Source organism: Peromyscus leucopus, chromosome 4, assembly GCF_004664715.2.
Source record: "Peromyscus leucopus breed LL Stock chromosome 4, UCI_PerLeu_2.1, whole genome shotgun sequence".
Classification (NCBI taxonomy): Eukaryota; Metazoa; Chordata; class Mammalia; order Rodentia; family Cricetidae; genus Peromyscus; species Peromyscus leucopus.
Genome location: NC_051066.1, coordinates 132,242,804 through 132,263,488, shown reverse-complemented (window position 1 = coordinate 132,263,488; position 20,685 = coordinate 132,242,804). Strand labels below are relative to the sequence as shown.

Sequence of the window (20,685 nt, the reverse complement as noted above, 5' to 3'; positions counted from 1 at the left end):
CTGGACAAACCTGCCTGTACTTTCCCCAACCACTTCATGAGCTCCACCGGGTTACCAGGCACCGGACGGTGTCCAGTTCATATGGAATACTCAGTGGGTCTTTATTGACTGGGTAGAGAGGAAGTACTTCAATTGCTAACTCTTCAGCTTCCTGTCAGTCCCCCAAACAGCAATATCTTCTCTTTTATACTTCTCCTGGGATATAAGAGTTCTTCAGCCAAGACCATTCTCCCATTCCCACAGGCAACTCCTTCCCTCCTTCTTTCTCCTCATTTACTAATTATTTTTTTTTCAAGGCAGGGTTTCGCTAAGTAGCCTCTATGTAGACCAGGCTGGCCCCGAATTCAGAGATCTGCCTGCCTCTGCCTCCGGAGTGCTGGGATGAAAGGCGTGCGCCGCCGCCACCACCACCAGGCTGTTCATTTACTAGTTCTTTCCTATCAGTATTCAAAGATGCTCTCATTAACCAGCCAACCACACGCCTCAAGTTCCTCTTTTGTTAGGTCTGGCAAGTGACGACCTTCCTTCTTGGCTTTCTAGGACCGGGTTTGTAGGTTCTCATACTCCTCGGGCTCTTTGGAAACTATCGGGACACCGGAGGTCCTGCTCGCCCAGCCCCGTCGTCTCCTGGGGGTGGAGTCACGAAAAGGAACGGCTGTCAAAGGGTTACCGAAGGGTGAGTGGGATGGGAGAGGCCGGGGTCCCGGAGGCGGCGTGGGGGAAGAACGTGAACCCTTGTGACGCACAGCCGGGACGGAGTCTCGCGCCCTGGAACCCCATTCAGATCCGCAGCCGGGAACGCGCGGGTGCGCAGTGCGACATCTACGCCTGCGCTGCCGGAGCCCGACTCCCTTTAGCAAGAGGGCAGCGTCCACAGGGGGGTGGTGAGAACCGGGATCCCGGAAGCCCATCCTTCACCCGGAAATGATCGTGGAGGAACATGGCGTTGCTGGTGCGAGTCCTTGTGAGTGCAGGAATACTTTTCTATAGACGCACGCGCGTCTCCGGGTTGGGATTGGAGAGGGCGGGGCGGGAAAGCAGGGGAGAAGTGGGGGAGCCCGTGCCACAGCTCGCTTGCGTGGCCGCCTTTCCACAGGGAAACTGGGACAGCTTCCCATTTCTCCTTACCCCTCATTTGGCCTTGGCTTCCCCGCCTTTTAGAAGATAGTGACCTCGGATCTTTATGTGATGAGGATCGCTGTCTGGGAGAAGAGCTCGGGACGCACTGACTGGAGTCGGGGTGGAATTGGGGGGGCGTCTGCTGCACGTCTGTCACAGTGTGACCTTGAGTCAGATACTGGGGGTTCCAGGTCCATGTGAAAAATGAGGACATATCTCCTTGCAGTCCCTTTGGATTCTGAGGTTTCTTTAGTTTGTTTTAGAGACTTTAAATGAATTCTTGTATAGTTCAGTGGGATGTATAGGTTATCAGTAAAAGCTTTAGGAGAAACGGCCCTATGGCTTTCACTGCCCAGCATTGTATTTGGCACAACCTCACACTTGTTGAATGAATGAAGGAAAAGAAAGACTTCCGGATTATTTCTAATCTTCTCGGGGAGCTCTGTCCACGTCCCTCGTGAGATTTGGCCTTAAATCCTCTTGAGAGTCACTCCTGATCTCTAGGAAGGGTTAAGAAAATGGCAGCGGAGTTCCTAGTCACAAAAGCATGGGGCAGTTTGTAAATTTTAGTCAGGTATTTGCAAAACTTGGTCAAGAGCACTCTTTGATGTAGCAGACACTATTTCTGCCTCTGGCTAGCTTTTGGATTGTTATTTTATGTGTTTTTATTAACTTTATATGTGAGCAACTACATTCTCTACTTAACGTTCCTTGTTACCCTAGCAAAGTGCAGAACTCTCAATTGCTGCTCAGGATATTTTGTTTGAGGTGTCTTCCTGTTGCCTAGAGAAGGATTCATTTGCTGAAGTAATTACAGATGCTAAGGCAAAAGTTGAATTAAAATCTGAGGATGGCTGGGTAAATGGCAACTGTTCTATTGTAAATTGTGTGCGTGTGTGTGTGTGTGTGTGTGTGTGTGTGTGTGTGTGTGTTGAGGGTTAAACCCAGGGCCTCATACATGTTAGATAAGGAATTTACTGCTGAGCCCTAAATTAGTTTTTGAGATAGATAATTTGGGGGAAATAGAAAACAACAGTTTATTGAGCTGCAGACCTGAAATGAACAGCTTGATTTGCTTTGGAGATTTGTGCCCAACTCTCTTAAATTTCTTGTTCCCGAGCATAGGGGTTATTACAGGTTCATTTCTTCTTATTAGTAGCACCCATAAAACCCGCCTCATCTGCCCTCTGTCAGGGGTGCCTATTTTTCTATTTCCTGTTTATCTTTCTTGGCACAAAAATGCAGGGTTAGATAAAGAAAGTCTCCCCAGGTCTTCTAATACACTGTAACAGAGCTTGATGAAGCTATGGTAAATCTTCTAGGGCTAATTCAAAGTGGAAATCAGTAGCAGGTGTTTATTGCTCACCTGCTTGGGAGCGGGATTTGGGCTGGCACTACACCTTGCAAGGCCTTCACAAATACACAAAGTGAACCTCTCTAGGATCTGGAAAGCCATGGGGATCTTGGTTCCACCACCTGCTGTAGGGGGAATCTTGAATAAGCGTCTGACTTCTCTGAGCCTCAGATTTTCTTTCTTTCTTGTTTTTTTTTAGATTGTGTGTGTGTGTGTGTGTGTGTGTGTGTGTGTGTGTGTGTGTGTGTGTCTTTGGCTATCCTGGAACTTGCTGTGTAGACCAGGCTGGTCTTGAACTCAGGGATCCTCCTGCCTCTGCCTCCCAAATGCTGGGATTAAAGGTGAATGCCACCACTGCCCGGCACCTCAGACTTTCTTTTTTCTCCTTCCTTCCTTCCTTCCTTCCTTCCTTCCTTTCTTTCTTTCCTTCCCTCTTCCTTCCTTTCTTTCTTTCCCTCCCTCCCTCCCTCCCTCCCTCCCTCCCTCTTTCTTTCTTTCTTTCTTTCCTTCCTTCCTTCCTTCCTTCCTTCCTTCCTTCCTTCCTTCCTTCCTTCTTTCCTTCTTTCTTTCTTTCTTTCTTTCTTTCTTTCTTTCTTTCTCTGTCTTCCTTTTTTGGTTTTTCAAGACAGGGTTTCCTCTGTGTAGCTTTGGCTGTCCTGCAACTTGCCCTGTAGACCAGGTTAACCTTGAACTCAGAGATCTGATTTATTTATGTGTGTGCATGTGCACACGCCTGGGCACATATGCTACACTGAGTGTGGAGGTCACATGACAACTTGAGATTCTTCTCTCCTACCTTGTGAGTCCCGGTGATAAAGTTCAGGCCATCTGGTTGCCTTTTCCCAGTGAGCCATCTCACTGACCCCAGATTTTTTTTAAATCAGTGACGTTGTTAGGTTTGATCAGAGAATCAACTAATAAAAACTATGTTTCTGTGGTGATGATTTCTTCCTCTTCTCTTTGAGACAGCGTCTCAAGTATCCCAGACTGAACTTGAACTTGGGTATGAGATCCTCCTTCACCTCTCCAGTGCTGGAATTACAGGCATGCTCCACGATGTCTGGTTTATGTGGTGCTGGGAGTGGAACTGGGGCTATGTGCATGCAAGCACTCTACCAACAGGATTACATCCCTGTATTTAATTTTTTAGAAAATTTGTCTTTAAGACTGTGTGTGTGTGTGTGTGTGTGTATGTGTGTGTGTGTGCACGCAACTCAGCTATAAGACCTACCTGTGGTAAAAGGTTTTATGTTTTTTTTGGGGGGGGAGGGGGATAATTTTTGTGATTATACTGGAAATAAAATTAGCACCCTAATTTTTTAATTTTTATATTTATTTATTTATTTTGGTTTTTCGAGACAGGGTTTCTCCCTGTAATTTTTTGGTGCCTGTCCTGGATCTCACTCTGTAGACCAGACTGGTCTCACAGAGATCCACCTGGTTCTGCCTCCTGAGTGCTGGCATTAAAGGTGTGCGCCACCACTGCCCGACCTGCACCCTAATTTATTCCAATTTAGTTTAAATTGGTACCAATTTGATTTCAGAGATATAAGAACTATGCTTCTCTAAAGCTCTATTCTATTTCCTGTGTTTTATGATTCCACTGTCATTCAGATCACAGCTTTCTATATGTATATCAACAGGCTTATAGTTGTGTCCCCCCCCCCCCCCCAACTCACTTGGTAACCCAGGCTGGCCTTGAACTCACAGAGATCCACCTGGCTCTGCCTCCCAAGTGCTGGGATTAAAGGCATGCACCACCAACACCCGGCTATAATTGTCTTTTATAATTAACTTTAAGTTAAAAAATTGAGACCTAAAGCCAGGTGGTGGTCATCGGAAGTACAGGCCTTCCTTTAGTCTTAGTGCCAGCACTTGGGAGTCAGAGGCAAATTCCATAGAGCAAATTCCAGGACAGCTAGGGCTATACAGAGAAATCCTGTCTTGAAACCCCCCATGCCCCACCCCAGAAAAAAAACCTCAGAGACCTAAAAATTTAAAAAAAAATCTATTTTTATTTACTTAAGTAGTTTCCTTTGCCAATGTATTTTATTTCCTCATGTAGATTTGAATTACCGTCCAGCATCCTCTTTTTATTATTTTATGATTTTATGTGCATATTTTGCCTGCATGTATATATGTGTACCATGTGCATGCTTTGTACCCACTGAGCTCAGAAGAAGGTGTTGGATCCCCTGAGAACAGAATTACAGCCAGCCATGAGCTGCCATGTGGGTGTGGGGAACTGAACCCGGGTTCTCTGCAAGAGCAACAAGTGCTTTTAACCATTGAGCCAACTTGTCAGCCCATCTACGGCCCTTTCATTTCATTAGGAAGGAATATTTTTTTGAGGTTCTGTTTGCTGTCTACACATTCTCTCTGTTTTTGTTTATCTGGGAAGTTTTGTTTTACCTTCCATTTTACTTTTGAGTGATAGTTTTGCTGGATATAGAAATTTTACTTTTTTTTTTTTAGGGCATGGTCTCACAATGTAGCTTAGACTAGCCTCAAACTTGCCAGTATCCTTCTCCCTCAGCGCTTTGGTGCTGGCATTACAGGTTATGTCCTAGCATGCTCGGGCTGTGACAGTCTTTTTCATTTAACATCTTGAGGATTTCTTCCCATAGTTTTTCGGTTGCTGTGGTTTCTGGGGATAAATCAGTTTGGCGTTACTGAGGGCCCCTTGTGTATGATGAATTGCTTCTCTCTTGCTGCTGCAGTCAACACTGTTTTTTCTCTTTGTGTTTTCTCTTCTTTTGACAGTTTGATTATGATGTATCTTTTTTATTTATCCTACTTAAAGCTAGTTGAATTTTTTAGGTTGTAGAACAAATTTGGGGGTATTTTCTGCTGTGTGTGTGTGTGTGTAGATTTTATTTACTTTTATTTTATGTATGTGAATGTTCACCTGAATGTGTGCCTATGGATCATATGTGTACAGTGCCTCTGGAGGCCAGAAACGAGTGTTGGATCCCTTAGAACTGGAATTATGGATGGTTGTGAGCTGTCATATGGGTGCTGGGAATAAACCCAGGTCCTCGGGAAAAGCAACCAGTACTCTTAACTGCTGAGACATCTCTCCAGCCCCTCCCTGATGCCTTCTGTTAGTTTGTTTTTGTTTCAAGTCTTTTTCCTGTCCCTTTCTTTCCTTTCCTGCTAAGCTTCCTGATGTTGGACATATTTGTTGGTTTGATGGTACCCCATTGGTGTCTTTCTGTTCCCTTGACTGGAGAATCTCAACTGAGGTATCTTCAGGGTCCTCAGGTCTTCATGCTCAAGTCTGCTGTTGAGCCACGCCCCTTTGCATTTTGGTTATTGTACATTTCAATTCCAGATTAATTTTTTTTTAATTATTTTTTTTTAGACACTCTCCTGTAGCCCAGGTGGTCTAAACCCACTAGGTAGACAAGGATGACCTTGAATTTGACTCTCCTGCTTCTGTGCACCACTGTGCTTAGTTTCATGTGGGTGTCCTGGGCATCAAACCCAAGGCTTTGTGCCTGATAGGCAAGGCACTGTACCCACTGAGCCACGCCCCCAGCCCTAGAGTTTCTTCTTCATCTTTCTATTTTTTTTACTCCCATTCAGTGGTGCTGGGAATTTAACTCTTACACAAGGACTTTACTACTGAGTACTATTTGTATATGTGTTTATACATGTTCGGGTGTGTGCAGATGAGTGTGCATGTGTGGAGGCCAGAAGTCGATGTCCCGTGTTTTCCTTGAGCACTTGTCACCTTGAAAACAGGGATTCTCCACGCCTTTAATGCCGGCACTTGGCAGGCAGAGACAGGCGGATCTCTGTGAGTTCGAGGCCAGCCTGGGCTACAGAGTGAGTTCCAGGAAAGACGAAAAGCTACACAGAGAAACCCTGTCTTGAAAAAACAAAACAGACAAACAAACCAGCAGGGATTCTCACTGAACCTGGAGCTTGCTGATTGGCCAGACTGTTGGCCAATGAGCTCTCGGAGCTCCTCCTCTTTCTTCTCCCCATTGGCAGGGTTACAGCCAGCTTTTTATGAGGGTGCTGCGGAACCGAGCCAATCCTTTACACACCAAGTGCTTTATAGACAGCCGTCTCTCTAGCCACTAGCCCTATTTTAAAAAAACAAGTTCTTTCTTTCTTTCTTTTTTTTTTTTTTTAAAGATTTTTTTAAAAATATGAATGGGTATTTTGCTTGCATAGATAGGTACGTCACATGCATGCCTGGTGGGATGGTTCTCCTGGGCCTGGGGTTACAGACAGTTGTGAGCTGCCATGTGGGTGCTGGGAATTGAACCTGAGTCCTTTGGAAGAGCAGCCAGTGCTCTTAACTGCTGATCCATCTCTCCAGCCCAGATAATTTCTTTATAGAAATTAATAGTCTCTATTTGGTGACACATTACTCTACTTGTCACTGTTCTTTTTTTTTGTTTGATTTATTTATTTACTCATTCATTCATTCATTCATTCACTCATTCATTCATTTATTTATTAATTATGTATACAGAAGAGGGCGCCAGATCTCATTACAAATGGTCGTGAGCCACCATGTGGGTGCTGGGAATTGAACTCAGGACCTCTGGAAGAGCAGTCGGTGCTCTTAACCTCTGAGCCATCTCTCCAGCCCCTTTGTTTGCTTTTTAAATTAAAAACGACCAGGTCATTTGTGTCCGAGGCTGATCCCTCTAAAACTGAGAATGACCTTGGGTACTGATTCTTCTGCCTCCACCTCCCAGGACCAGGATTACTGGGCTGCACTGGCATGCCAGGCAGGTGCTGGGGATTGAATCCAGGCTTCATGTGTTTATGGCACCAACTGGGCTGTATTTCCAGTCTAGATTTGCATTTGCTTCCACCTGTTGCGCCCCCCCCCCCTTTTTTTTTTGGTTTTTGGAGACACGGTTTCTCTGTGTAGCCCTGTCCTGGAACTCATTCTGTAGACCAGGTTGTCCTCCAACTCAACAGAAATAAAATATTTTTAACTACTTTGTTTGAAGTGGAGTCTGTCTAGCTCAGGCTTGCTTGGAACTGATGATCCTTCTGCTTCAGCCTCCCCGTTAGAGAAGTGATCAGGGATGAGTGTCACCGTTGTCCAGCTGGCTTCCCTGTTTCCTTTGGAATATAAAGTTCTGTGGATGGCCTGTTAGAAACATACATAATCTGTGAACTTGTGAGACACTTCAAAAAAGGACCTGAAGATTTAAAGTTCTAATGCCTTCCCTCAGCTCAGCCCTGACCCTCCTGCCATCCAGGAAATGGGGATTGAGTTCAGCTTAATAACACAAGGTACAGTTGTGGCAGTGTGATCTATCTCTAATTTAGAGAGGAGATAACCAGAGCTCATAGAGTTTGTTATTTTGTGTGGTTTATGACTAGAGGAGCCAAAGCTTTCTGACTCCGAGTACATGGCTCTTTCCATGGTGTGCTGTTTGTTATGTGTATATGTGTATGTGAGTGCAGACACATGTCAGCATCATATGTGTCAGGTCTTGGGAATTGGTTTTCTCCTGTCACCTTGTGGGATCTGAGGATTGAACTCTGGTCATCTGTCCACTCATTGAACCATCTTGCCAGCTCCCAATAAGCTGTTTTGTTTTGTCTGTCTGTCTGTCTGTCTGTCTCTCTCTCTCTCTCTCTCTCTCTCTCTCTCTTGTTTTTTTGAGACAGGACTTCTCTGTCTATCCTGGCTGTCCTGGTACTTGCTCTGTAGACCAGGCTGGTCTTGAACTCACAGAGATCCATCCGCCTGCCTCTGCCTCCTGAGTGCTAGGATTAAAGGCATGCGCCACCAACACCTGGCTTTTTTTTTTTTTTCTTAATTTTTAAAAAGATGACTCTATACCTTATTACATTTATTTACTTACTTATTTTCATGTTTGTGCACAGACACATGCACATGTATGCACATGTGTAGAGGTCCGAAGAATACCCACAGGAGTTGGCTCTGCTTCCACTGTATGGGTCCAGGGCAGCAAACTCAGGAGGCATGGCAGCAAGTCATAGTGCCAGCCCCAAATATGGTGTTTTATTTCTTTAAGATTTGTTTGTTTTAAATATTCATGTATATGTACATGGATGAGTACAAGTGCCAGCAGAGGCCAGAAGAGGGCATCGAATCCCCTGGACCTGGAGTTACAGACTGTTGTGAGCCACCATGTTGGTGCTGGGAATCGAACCCCAGATCTGTTTGACAACTGGTGCTCTTAACCACTGAGTTGTCTCTCCAGCACCGTCCTTCCACCCCCAATATGCTGTTTTAATTGGTTCAAAACACTATCAATGGTTCCAGTATTAGAAGGAGCTTTGAGGCGAACTGTTCCTTTTTGATCTCGTGAACGGGCGTGGGTTCTGGAGGTAGCTACCTGGCTTCCAGTATTCATCCTAAAGCTGCCATCTGTTAACTTTGGGACATTGGAAGTTGTTGACACACAAGCAGAGCAGGAACAGTACACTTAGGTTACTCTGTGGCACTCTGGCGAGTGTGAGCTTTAAGTGATTGGCTCCTTAGCCAGCCAGTCCTCTGTCCTTAGAGTCAAGTCTTCGTATAAACGCCTAAGTTTCAAAGTGGTTGTCGTGAAAGACAAAACACTCATGTCTGAACCCCAGGAGGTCTAGGAACTCTTGCCAGGAACCAGACTTGAAGGCTGAATATGTGTTTCTTCTCCTCCAACCCTTTTTGAAAAGGGGTCTCACTATGTATCCCTGGCTGGCCTGGAATTCAGTATATAGTCCAGTCTGGCCTTAAAAGATCCTCCATTTCTGCCTCCCAATGGAGGAATTAAAGATATTTACCAAATATATAATTCTTACTGTTTTACAATGTCAACAGGTACACTCTACTCTCTACATATGGACTCTGATATAGATTCCTGACAATGTTTTTCTTTTCTAGAGGAACCAGACTAGCATCTCCCAGTGGGTTCCAATATGCAGCCAACTGGTATCAGTATCTCCTACCCAAAGACAGTGGGGCAGGACTCTCTCCAGCATTTCCCAGGTAAAGTTGTTCTTTTGGTTGGTATGAAGCCTTATTTATGTGCAAACCACATTTTATGATGGCAAAGCCCCAGGAGAACAGTGAGGGTCTCTGTGATGTCGGTTCAAGACGGGTTCTTTGAGTGACCTGTCCAGGGCGTTGCTTCTAAATACCCCAGCAGTGGAACTTAGCCTGGGATACCATGTCACAGTCTGATGGTTTTTACTGTTAGGGACCTTTTCCAGATATTCATCTTAGAGTTAACGTTTCAGTTTTCTTTTTAAAATTATTTTGTGCTACTTTTCTTTGGGTGACAAAATATTTCATTTTCTTTATGAATGTAAAATCCAAGACATGATTATTTAGGGCCTTAGTTTATCATTGATCACATGGTTTATGGCGATGTCTTTAACCTTGGGCTCTTTAAAGGGTTTTAGTTTCTTAATTTTTTCTAAGTCATATAACACTTTTTGTTTGTTTGTTTTTGTTTTTTTTTTAAAGATTTATTTATTTATTATGTATACAGAAGAGTGTGCCAGATCTCATTACAGATGGTTGTGAGCCACTATGTGGGTGCTGGGAATTGAACTCAGGACCTCTGGAAGAGCAGTCAGTGCTCTTAACCTCTGAGATATCTCTCCAGGCCCTGTTTGTTTTTTTTGAGACATGGTTTCTCTGTGTAGCTCTAGCTGTCCTGGAACTCACTCTGTAGACCAGGCTAGCCTCAAATTCACAGGAATCTGCCTGCCTCTGCCTCCCAAGTGCTGGGATTAAAGGCATGCACCACCACTGTCCTGCTTAGTCATACAATACTTTAGTAATAAAGGGAATAAAATCGCCCGTGACTTCAGATCTGAAAATGTCGGTATTTTCATCTCTGCTGGTTCTCTTCCCATCTTTATGGAAATGTGTACGTATTAATTTTTCCCTTAAGTACCCTGACAGGGCTGGGGTATAGCTCAGTTCCTTGTATGCATGAGGGTTCAGTCTCCAGCACTGAAAAAAAAAAGGAAATAGTTAAGTACCTTAACAAATATCAAATATATAGAATTATATATTCTGATGCCTGGTTCACTTACTAGTACAGACATTATTTATGTTTAGATAGTCTTTATTTGTTACTAAAATTGTAAATTATTTCCTTTTTTTGGCATTATAAGCTCTAATTTTCTTAACATTTTTCCTTCCTCTGTATAGTCCTGGCTGTTCCAGATCTAGCTCTGTAGACCAGGCTGGCCTTGAATTCAGAGCTCTTCTTGCCTTCGCCTCCCAGTACTGGGATCAAGGGGGTACACCACCACACTCAGGAGATTTTTTTCCCTTATTTTTAATAGGGAGTTTGAGCATCCTAATTATCAAATATAAGTGTAGTCAGCTTGCTTATTTCACTTAGCTTAAGTTCTTTTGTGTTCATACTGTAGCATGTTACAGGATTTCTGCTTATAAGGGCTGGCCTAATGTTCTGTATGGTTCGTTGGACGTTTGGATTGCTTCCATCTCTTGTTTGTCGTGAATAATGTTATAATAGACTCTGGTGTGCAAAGATCTCTCTTGAGACCCTGCTTTTGGATATATGTCCAAATTGGATTGTTTGGTTATTTGATAATTCTCTTGATGGTTCTAGACTAATAATCATTACAGTGATATTGCCCAGTGTTGGTCTTACATTTATTGACTGAGGATTTATTTATTGAGACAGGATCTTATTTTATAGACCAGACTAACCTTCAACTCAGAGCTCCGCCTGCCTCTGCCTCTGCCTCTGCCTCTGTAGTGCTGGGATTAGAGGCATGGGACACCACACCCAGTTTCGTAACTACTATTTTTATTACTATATAAGCTCATACTGCTCGAATAAATTTAATCCTCACTATAAAGCAAAAACAAAACAAAACAAACCCCAAAAAAACCAAAAACAAAAAAAATAAATAAAAAAATAAAAAAAATAAACTGCCCTAACCTACCTTCCCTAAGTTGCAGCCTCTCCCTTGGTTTTAGTCTCCTCATCTATGAAGTGAAAAAATTGGCCTGGGAGACCTCTGTAGTGTCTTCCAGCCCCAGAGCTGTTCTGAGTTACTTAATTCTTGAGTTGCCTTTCCTCCAAGCCAAACAACTTCAGTTCATTTTAACCTTTCCACCAGGACCTTTTCGTCCTCCTTTGATCAGTCTGTGGTTCTTTTTTGGACCTCCTCCAGGTTGTCCTTCTCTTTGAACAAAGTAGAAAAAAAAAAATCTACCTAGTTTTTATTGAGTACTGATTCCGTGCCCAGAATGGTGTTGAGCACTGGGGCGGAGAATAAAAGGAGTCTAAGTGGGCTGTGCCCTGGTGGAGCTTACAGTTTGGCTGGACTGTGAGACACACGTACCCTCAGCATTCAGTAATTGTTTGAGTCTGTCTCTGTCCCGCTCCTCCTCCCATCATGGGACCTCTTCACTTTCAAGACCCTTTGGGGGTTATTGTTTTACTTATTTACTTGTTATTTGTTGACTCGTATGGTCCAGACTGGTCTTGAATTAACCATCCGGGTGAGGATGACCTTGAACTGCCGCTATGCCTGCTTCCCCCTTCTCTGAGTGCCGGCATTACAGGCCCACCAGCCTTGGGTAGTGCTGAGGGTGGATTCCAGGGCTTCCATGCTAGCCCAGCATCCCCAGCCCTCAAGCTTTTTGGAAAGGAAAAATAAGTGTGGAATCGATTTTCAAATTTCATTTATTTTATATTGTGTGTGTGAGTGCAGTGTACCTGTGCCATAGTACTCATGGGAAAGTCACAGGACACATAGTCTTGCCACCTTGTAGGATCTGTACTGAACTTAGGTTATCAGGCTGTGTGCAAGGTCTTCTGTTCACTGAACCTTCCTGCTTCCTGTTGTATGAGATCTTACAGTCCTTCCTTCCTTCCTTCCTTCCTTCCTTCCTTCCTTCCTTCCTTCCTTCCTTTCCATATGTATGTATGTATGTATGTATGTATGTATGTATGTATGTATGTATGTATTTTTGAGACAAGGTTTCACTTTATAGCTCTGGCTGTCCTGGAACTCACCATGTAAACCAGGCTGACCTCAAATCCACAGAGATCTGCCTGTCTCTGCCTTCTGAGTACTGGGATCAAAGGTGTGCACTACCATGCCCAGCTTCAAAATCTTAAATTTTTTTTAGCATGGGCCTATCTGCAAGAGTTTGTCGTGATAGTTGTCTGGAACAGACCTACGTTTATATTGTATATTATCCATTGTAGTTTGCACATCTCTTTTACATGCATGATTTGTTTTTGGTTCTCAGAACATTTGTGAGGAAGCTAGAGCTTCGGCCCATGGCCCTGTGTGCATTCTTTTCCTGCATCAGGTTCCTCAGCTGCCCTCTCATTTCCCTGCTTTGCCCTCTTTTAGGAGGGATTTCCTGGTGATTCTGGGTCATTGTTTTCTCTTTCTGATTTCTGTTGTTTATTCTGCCTATTCCAAACCTAAGTAATCTTGTATATTCTTCTCGGGATATAAGATAAACGGAGGAGAAGGCACAAATCAAAAGTGTACAGCTCAGTGAATTATTATAGAGTCAACATACCCAGCATCCAGGTCAAGAGAACAAGAACCGAGGATATTCAAGTCAACTGGTCGAGTGCCTGCCTAATGCTTATGAAACTGCACAGCGGCACATAAACCAGGTGTGGTGATGCATGCCAGTAGTCCTACACTTGGGAAGTGGAAGCAGAGGACCAGAAGGTTATCCTCAGCTACGTAGTGCATTTGAGGCCAGCCTGGGCTACATGAGACTGTGTCTCACAACAAAACAAAACACATTACCAAGATTGCAGAAGTCTCGTCGAGTAGTCACACCTTTAATCCCAGCACTCAGGAGGCAAAGGTAGGCAGATCTCTGTGAGTTCGAGGGCAGCCTGGTCTGCAAAGCAAATTCTGGGACAGCTAGGACTGTTACACAGAGAAACTCTGTCTTGAAAAACAAAACAAACAAACAAACAAACAGATTGCAGATGTCTCTTTGATTACCCATTAGCCACTACCCCAGCCAAGGTTAGCAGATCTTTACTTTGTATTCTGTAGATTCAATTGCCTTTTAAACATCTGTTAGGCAGTCTCTTGTGTTTGTCTGCTATCATTCAGCCTTGTTTGAGAGATTTAATAAATCTGTTCTTTGTGGTGATGGTTGACTATTTCTCACATGGTATTTACTTTTTTGGGCCTGGGGCTTGAGTGCACAGTATTTTATTAAATGGCGATGCCTTGATTGTCAAGTTCTTGTGCTGATGGTTGTTTGGGTTGTGTCTCCTTGGGGCCTTACCTGACACTGCTGCTGTGAGTGTGTGCAATCGCTTCTGTTTGGTAAGATGGAGGATTCCCAGCCTTCCTTGCTAGACATTAATCTTAACTAGATACTACCAAATACTGTTCCAAGTGGCGCTTGCACGATGTCCTCTTCCAAGCAGTGTGTCAGCCTTCTGGATGCCCTCCATCCTTCCTGACACTGCAGTGTTTTCCTTCTGCTGAGTGACATTTTCAGTGTGCTACGTGGTTCTGTTTTTTTTTTTTATTAAATTATTGTTTGTTTTCTTTTCTTTGTAAGACTATGTGCTCCCAGAGGACACAGATTTATTTCTATTCCAAAACCTGTATGAGGGATGGCATATCTTGAGCATTTAATAGAGCTTAGATAAATGAAGCATGTATCTATGGTGTTTATGTGGTCAAAGGTGGTGGGGGTGGGTAATCAAATAATTATTGTGCAAACAGAGGATTTGTTTTGTCAACAACTATTTACATGTCTTCTTTCCATCATGTATCCTTTTGACAGTGGTGATGGAAAATAAGCAACTACTTCAGTGAACATATAATTATATTTCAGTAAATATATACATATAGTGAGTTCCATGGAGGAACTGAATAGGCTACCGTTTGGCAGAGAATAATGGGATGTAAAGAACTGTTTTTTTGACAAGGTAGTTAGGGAAGGCCTCTTGAAGGACTGGGGTGTAGCTCAGCTGGTGCTTCTCTAGTACACACCAGGTCCTGCATTTGGTCCCCAGCACCCCATGAGGTTGGACAGTGTAGTCCAGGTTTGCCATTTCAGCACTGGAAGAGTCAAGATTATCCTCAGCTACAGAGTGAGTTCAGGGATAGGCTAGACCACATGAGACCCTGCCTCAAAAAAAAAGGAAAACCAGCAAGAAAACAAAAACCAAAAGAAGAGAGAGAAGGTCTCTTTGAAAAAGAAATGTTTGAGTTATTTGGGGCAGTTTTGTTTATTGGTGTCTCTTCAGTTTGAAAAGATGAAAACTTGAGACGTTCAAAGGCCCTTTTTGAAGGAAGCAAAGGCAGGGAGAGTGGTCTGCAAAGTACATGCGTGTTTATAGACGAGCAGAGGAGTGGGAGGGCGGGTGTTGCCCTGGTGCTTCACAGTTCAGTAAAGCCCAGTAAGAGGAGTCTGTGACCACTGTGGAGCTTTGAGGACAGAGAAAGGTGTCCGAGCTACACCAGCAGAGGAGAGGCCCAGCGTCCTCGCTCAGGCTGCACTCGCTGCATTCTTGGAGGCAGCTGAAGTGCTTTGTGCTCTGGATGGGCCATTACACTGATGTGTGTGATGTCATGGGAGGTGTTCTGTGTTTAGTCTGTATTTCACAAAGCCTGCTTGGTACTGGAGAATTAAAGCATAAGTGTCCTGGGACTGCAGAGGAGTTCTGACTAATCTTTTAATATCCTTGTTTGGAAAGAAATACAAATAGTACTGTTCCACAATGAGAAAGTATTTTTCCCTTTATTAGGATGAAACAGCAAAATCATTGTTAATTCCGTTTATCCCTCCTCTTTTTGGAATAAACCAGAACTGAAGGATGAACCCTCTACTCCCCCCGCCCTCCTTTTTTTTTTGAGACTGTCCTGGGTAGAACTCACTCTGTAGACCAGGCTGGCCTCAAGCTCAGAGATCCACCTGCCTCTGCCTCCTGAGTGCTGGGATTAAATTAAAGACATGTGCCTCCAAGCCCAGCACCTACAACCCCCTTGTAATTAATTTAAAGCAATTAAAACATTATTGGGAATTTGGACACTGAATTCTCAAACTTACCCATAATGCATTCTTCCTTTTCCTGTGGTGCAGGAGGTCAGACCCAAGGTCTTGCCCATGTTAGGCAAAGTGTCCTACTGTAGAGGTACATTCCTCATTTGCAACCCACAAGACAGTTTGACCAAGTAACCATTTCATTTCCATGTGTTGCTTCCTAGATTTATCCATACGCATTCATGATTTTGTTTGTAATTTTACCTATGTTTTCAAAATTTCAACATTTTTTACAATTCTGTTTTTTATGTTCATCGCTATTATAAACTGTGGTCTTTGGGTGGGTAGTGATGATCAAGTTCACTGTAACAATGTCCTACTCTGTGTGGGATGTTCACAGCCGGAGAGACTGTGTGTGGAAAAGCAGGACAGTGTATACGGAACCCTGTGCTTTCTGCTGAAACCATATTACAAATAACACTGTAGCCAGGTGTGGTGGCCTGTGTCTTTAATCCCAGCACTTGGGAGGCAGGCGGAAGCAGGCAGATTTCAGTTAGTTCAAGGCCAGGACAACCAGAGTACATAGTGAGACCCTGACTCAACAGCAGCAGAATACTGTAATCTCAGCACTTGGGAAGCAGAGGCAGGAAGAGGCCAGCCTCAGCTACATAATGAATTTGAGGCTAGTATGGTTTGCATGAGACCCTACCTAAAAATAAATGAATTAATTAAAAAGAAAGAAAAGCAAAATATCAGTGGGATGTAGTAGCCCAGGCTGGACAACATTGCAAGACCCCAATTCTTTAAAAAAAAAAAATTCAGATTTTGAAAGTACAAGGCTCTGGGTTCAATCCTTAATTATCTGATTTTTCGAGTGATTCTGCCTTAGTTTACTGCCCCTCACTGGATATTTCTGGCTTCATTCTTGTAGTGCTTACATTCAGTTTCTCTTGAGAAGTTTATTTCCCGAAGTATTATTATTATAGCAACACTAACCGACTAGAGTTGTAGGCGGACTGAGGAGGAAATTATGGAAAGCATGTAGCTAGCCCTGGCCGTGATCCTAAGTGGCTGTTGTATTGCCATACTGTTGTCAAAGGCAGGGTGACCGACAGGAAGGCCGTTGTGATCTGGTGGTGACTGCGACTTCATTCATTTAGTACCTGTTTAGTGAGATGCCCTTTCCACGCTTCCCCATTCAGGCCTCACTGTAGCCCAGTGCAGCAAGTTGTCAATGGCCACTGAGCTTTTAGGTGGCAGAAGCAGTTTAAAAAAATTATATTGTTTTATTTTTTAATTTAATTTATGTCATTGGTATATTGTCTGCATGTGTGTGTGTGTGAGGGTGTTGGAGTTTTTGGAACTGGAGTTACAGACAGTTGTGAGCTGCCATGTGGGTGCTGGGAATTGAACCCTGGTCCTCTGGAAGAGCAGCCAGTGCTCTTAACTGTTGAGCCATCTCTTTAACCTCAAGGTTTGTTTTTTGTTGTTGTCGTCATTTTTATTTTTGTTTTTTTGAGACAGAGTTTCTTGGCATGGCCCTGGCTGTCCTGGAATTCATTCTGTAGACCAGGCTAGCCTCAAACTCATAGAGATTTACCTGCTAGCAGTAGTATGTTTTAAACCTAAAATCGATGTCCTCTCTCCCACACAGCAAACATTGTCAGCATTTTCATGGAAACTTATTGCAGTACTCTTTCCTATTATAATTTTATTTCTCTGAGTTGACTCAGATTCAGTCTGTATTTCTAGGACTGAATCCTTTTATTTCTTCAAGAATTAATGAATTCAGGAGCTAGAGTGATGGCTCAGCAGTTAAGAAAACTGGCTGCTCTTCCAGAGGACCCGGGTTCAATTCCCAGCACCCACATGGCAGCTCACAACTGTCTGTAACTCCAAGATCTAACACTCTCACAAGATATACATGCAGGCAAAATACCAATGCACATAAAATAAAAATAAATAAATCATTAAAAAAATTAATGAATTCATTTTTGAGTTTTATTTTGTTCTTTGGGACTGTCTCTCGCTATGCTGTGGACTGGCACTGAACTCACAGCAGTCCTCCTGCCTCAGCCTTCCAGGGATTGCAAGTGTCAGTCATCACATCCAGCTTCACATATTTAAGAGATATTCATTGAGCACCTGCCACCTACCAGACACCACTCTGGCTGCTGATCTTGGGTCCTCTCGGTGATCTTTCACCAGAAGTTGGGCAGGCAAGGTTGGGGGAACCAGCCAGAGCAGCTCCACTTGGGTTAACTTTGATAAGCAATGCTCGAGTCCCTTACATCTGTCTGTTCACCCTCCAGAGGCCACAGATGGAGCAGTCTCGAATCTGGGTGGGATCCGAACACAGTGTTGGGATGGACACACAGCAGAGTAGGAAATACCACACCACAAGTAAGGTGAGTGTGTCCTCTGCTCTAGACCGCCTGTCTGAAGTGAATGCAGAAGGTGAGGTTGGGGGGCTTGAAGGGGTTTCCCCAAGTTTACAGAGGGTGGTAAGTGACAGACTAATTGACTAGGTGAAGTCTATCTTGTGAGCTTGTAGCCTGTTTCTTCTACTGTAGGCTCTGGTCTAGAAATTAAAAATTGTTTTAGAGGAAAACTGTTTTATGGACTTTGTACAAGTTTAAAACAGCCATAAACCTTTCAAGAATTTCTTATTGGTGAATTATCTACCTTTCTTTATTGGAGGCATTGGAGCAGATTTTCCTGGGATTTTTCCTCCTCCTTTTTTTCTTCCTCCCTCTTCTCTCCGTTCTCTCCCTCCTCCTCTTCTGTCTTTCCTTGTCGCTTCCCCACACCCCCTCCTCCCCACCCTTCACCCCCTTTCCTTCTGTTTTTTATGTGCAATGGGTGTTTTGCCTGCCTGAATGTCTGTGCACTATGTGCAAGCCTGGTGCCCTCAGAGGCCACAAGAGGGCGTCAGAACCCAGAACTAGAGTTACAGGCAGTTGTGAGCTGCATGGGGGCGCTGGGAATTGAACCCAGGTCCCCTGGAAGAGCAGCCAGTGCTGTTAGCCACCGAGTCCTCCCACTCTTTTTCATGTCACCTTTACTCTAGTACCTCTAGTCTGTTCTGTCCTAATCATGGGGTCACAGGCACATGGTTATTGAGGTGGGTATGTCTTGCTTTGTAATCTGGAGGATGTCTCTTAGATACCATTTTGGATGTGTTTGCACTCCTAGGTGAGGGCTTTGAGTCTGGCTCCACGAGAGAGCACTTGCCTAGCATTCGTGAAGCCCGGGTTTGGTCTCCAGCACTGTACTAAAACAGAACAGAACACTCAAAGCAAGCAATCATATAAAGTCCCCAAAAATCATTCAAAAGAAATCAAGAGATCAGGCAGAAAAAAAGAAGTCAAAGTGAAAAGAAATCTAAGCAATAAAAATGTCCTTAGAACAAATAAATAATAAAAGCATTTTATTTAGAGAATTTCTTGTAACTAATTTTGATTTCTTTCTCTTTGGTTAAGTAGCTTCCTACTACCCGAGATTTCCCGCAGCCTATTGAAGAGAAGGTTGGTCCCTTCACGAAGATCATAGAAGCCATGGGATTCACTGGCCCTTTGAGATACAGTAAATGGGTAAAGGCTTTTATGTTCCTTTGGTCTGTGTCCTTTTTTCTCTTGCTCATAGATTAATTTTAGAGCTTCTGCTTTGAGAAGTTTATACATTCTTTAGAGAATTTCTTGAGAATGCATCCCTCTATCCTCTAGTCAGATTTGATGTAGAGGTAAGACCAAAGTACTCCTTCAGCCCAATTCCTTGGAAGGGTCGCAGTTGCTGGCTGGGTGGAAGTTTTCAGGCCCTTGCCTTATTGCAGGATAACAGCGTTTAGACGAGTTTAAAGGGACATTCCAATGGGTTGCATTCTTTTGTTCTTTTTTTTTTTTTTCAAGACAGGGTTTCTCTGTGTAGCTCTGGCTGTCCTGGAACTCTCTCTGGTAGACCAGGCTGGCCTCAAACTCACAGAGATCCCCCTGCCTCCACCTCCCCACCACCTCCACCCCCGGCCCACATGTTAGAATTATAGGCGTGAGACCTTGCTTTCTTAGATTAGTTCATTTTCCCAACCATTTTCATGGCAGCAAATGCAGGTTTCTGTCTGCAAGCTTTTGTACACAAATTCTGAATAGTCAACATTAATCGCACACTTTGTTGATAAGGTTTTCAAATATATGGAGAGGCTACAGATGCTGAATAATTGATGTTCTTAGAGACCCTGCAGCCTCTTCTAACTCTTCAAGGAAATAGTTATTTTCATTAAAGTTTTATATGTGTGTGTGTAAAATTCTTGACAATTTATGAGTTGTTGATATGTTTAATTACAACTAGACCTTTACTCCCTGTTTTAAATTTTAATTAGTTTTTTTTTTTTCTTTTGAGACACGGCATCATACTATAGCCCAGGCTGTCCTAGAACTCCTAGCAATCCTCTGCCTCAGCTTCCCAAATGTTGGAATTATAGGTGTAAACTGTCATGCCTAGATTTTCCTCCATATGTTCTTTTATTGTTTTGTTTTCATTTTTCAGAGCAGCATTTCTCTGTGTATTCCTGGCTGTCTTGGAACTAGCTCTGTAGACCAGGCTGGCCTCAAACTCAGAGATCTGCCTGCCTTTACCTCCCAAGTGCTGGCATTAAAGGTGTGCACCACCACTCCTGACCCATTCATAATTTTTAAAATGGTGTTTATTTGTGCGTGTGTGCATGTGTGACCGCATGCATGCCATGGGGAACGTGTGAAGGTCATAGACAGTTTGGGAACTCTGTTCTGTCCTTCCACAGTGTGGATCCTGGGCATTGAATTTAGATCATCAAGCTCGGTGGCAAGAGCCTTTGTTCTCTGAGTCATCTTGTTGGGCCTTCCCTCTATTTAAAAAGAAGTTGTGATTATGACATTTGTAATATAAAACTTAAAATATGTGTGTTGTTTAAAAAGGAGAAATTAAGTCAGGAGTGGAGATGCCTGCCTTCAATCCTGAATGGATCTCTTTGAGTTCTAGACAAGAATGGCCTCAAACGCAGAGAGACCTCCCTCCCTCTGCCTCCCCAAGTACTGGGAATACAGGCGTGTGCTCCCCTGCCTGCCCCTCCAAAGAAAAAAAATGGAAAGTGAAATGGAAAGAAAGAAAGAATAGAGGAGAAAAGTAACTGTTTTACTCATGTCTTAGTAATTGGGTTCTCTTGGTTGCTGGTTGCTTCCATACCCTTTGTCTAGTCATATTTTTTTGT

General features: G+C 43.5%; 1 protein-coding gene across 4 annotated transcripts in view; it reads left to right on the top strand.

Moving 5' to 3' along the window:
* Positions 1–774: 774 nt before the first annotated feature.
* Positions 775–20,685, top strand: part of LOC114706507 (ubiquinol-cytochrome-c reductase complex assembly factor 1) — an 87,628-nt gene continuing 67,717 nt past the window's right edge. Inside the window, exons 1-4 of one of the 4 annotated variants that reach the window (XM_028888896.2) lie at positions 778–964; positions 9,348–9,452; positions 17,756–17,851; positions 18,929–19,036. In XM_028888896.2, the coding sequence (XP_028744729.1) occupies positions 941–964; positions 9,348–9,452; positions 17,756–17,851; positions 18,929–19,036 (333 nt within the window). In that variant the 5' untranslated portion in view covers positions 778–940. Of the gene's footprint in view, positions 965–9,347; positions 9,453–17,755; positions 17,852–18,925; positions 19,037–20,685 lie in introns of those variants that run through there. The other 3 variants (XM_037205350.1, XM_037205351.1, XM_037205352.1) reach the window with 3 other exon arrangements.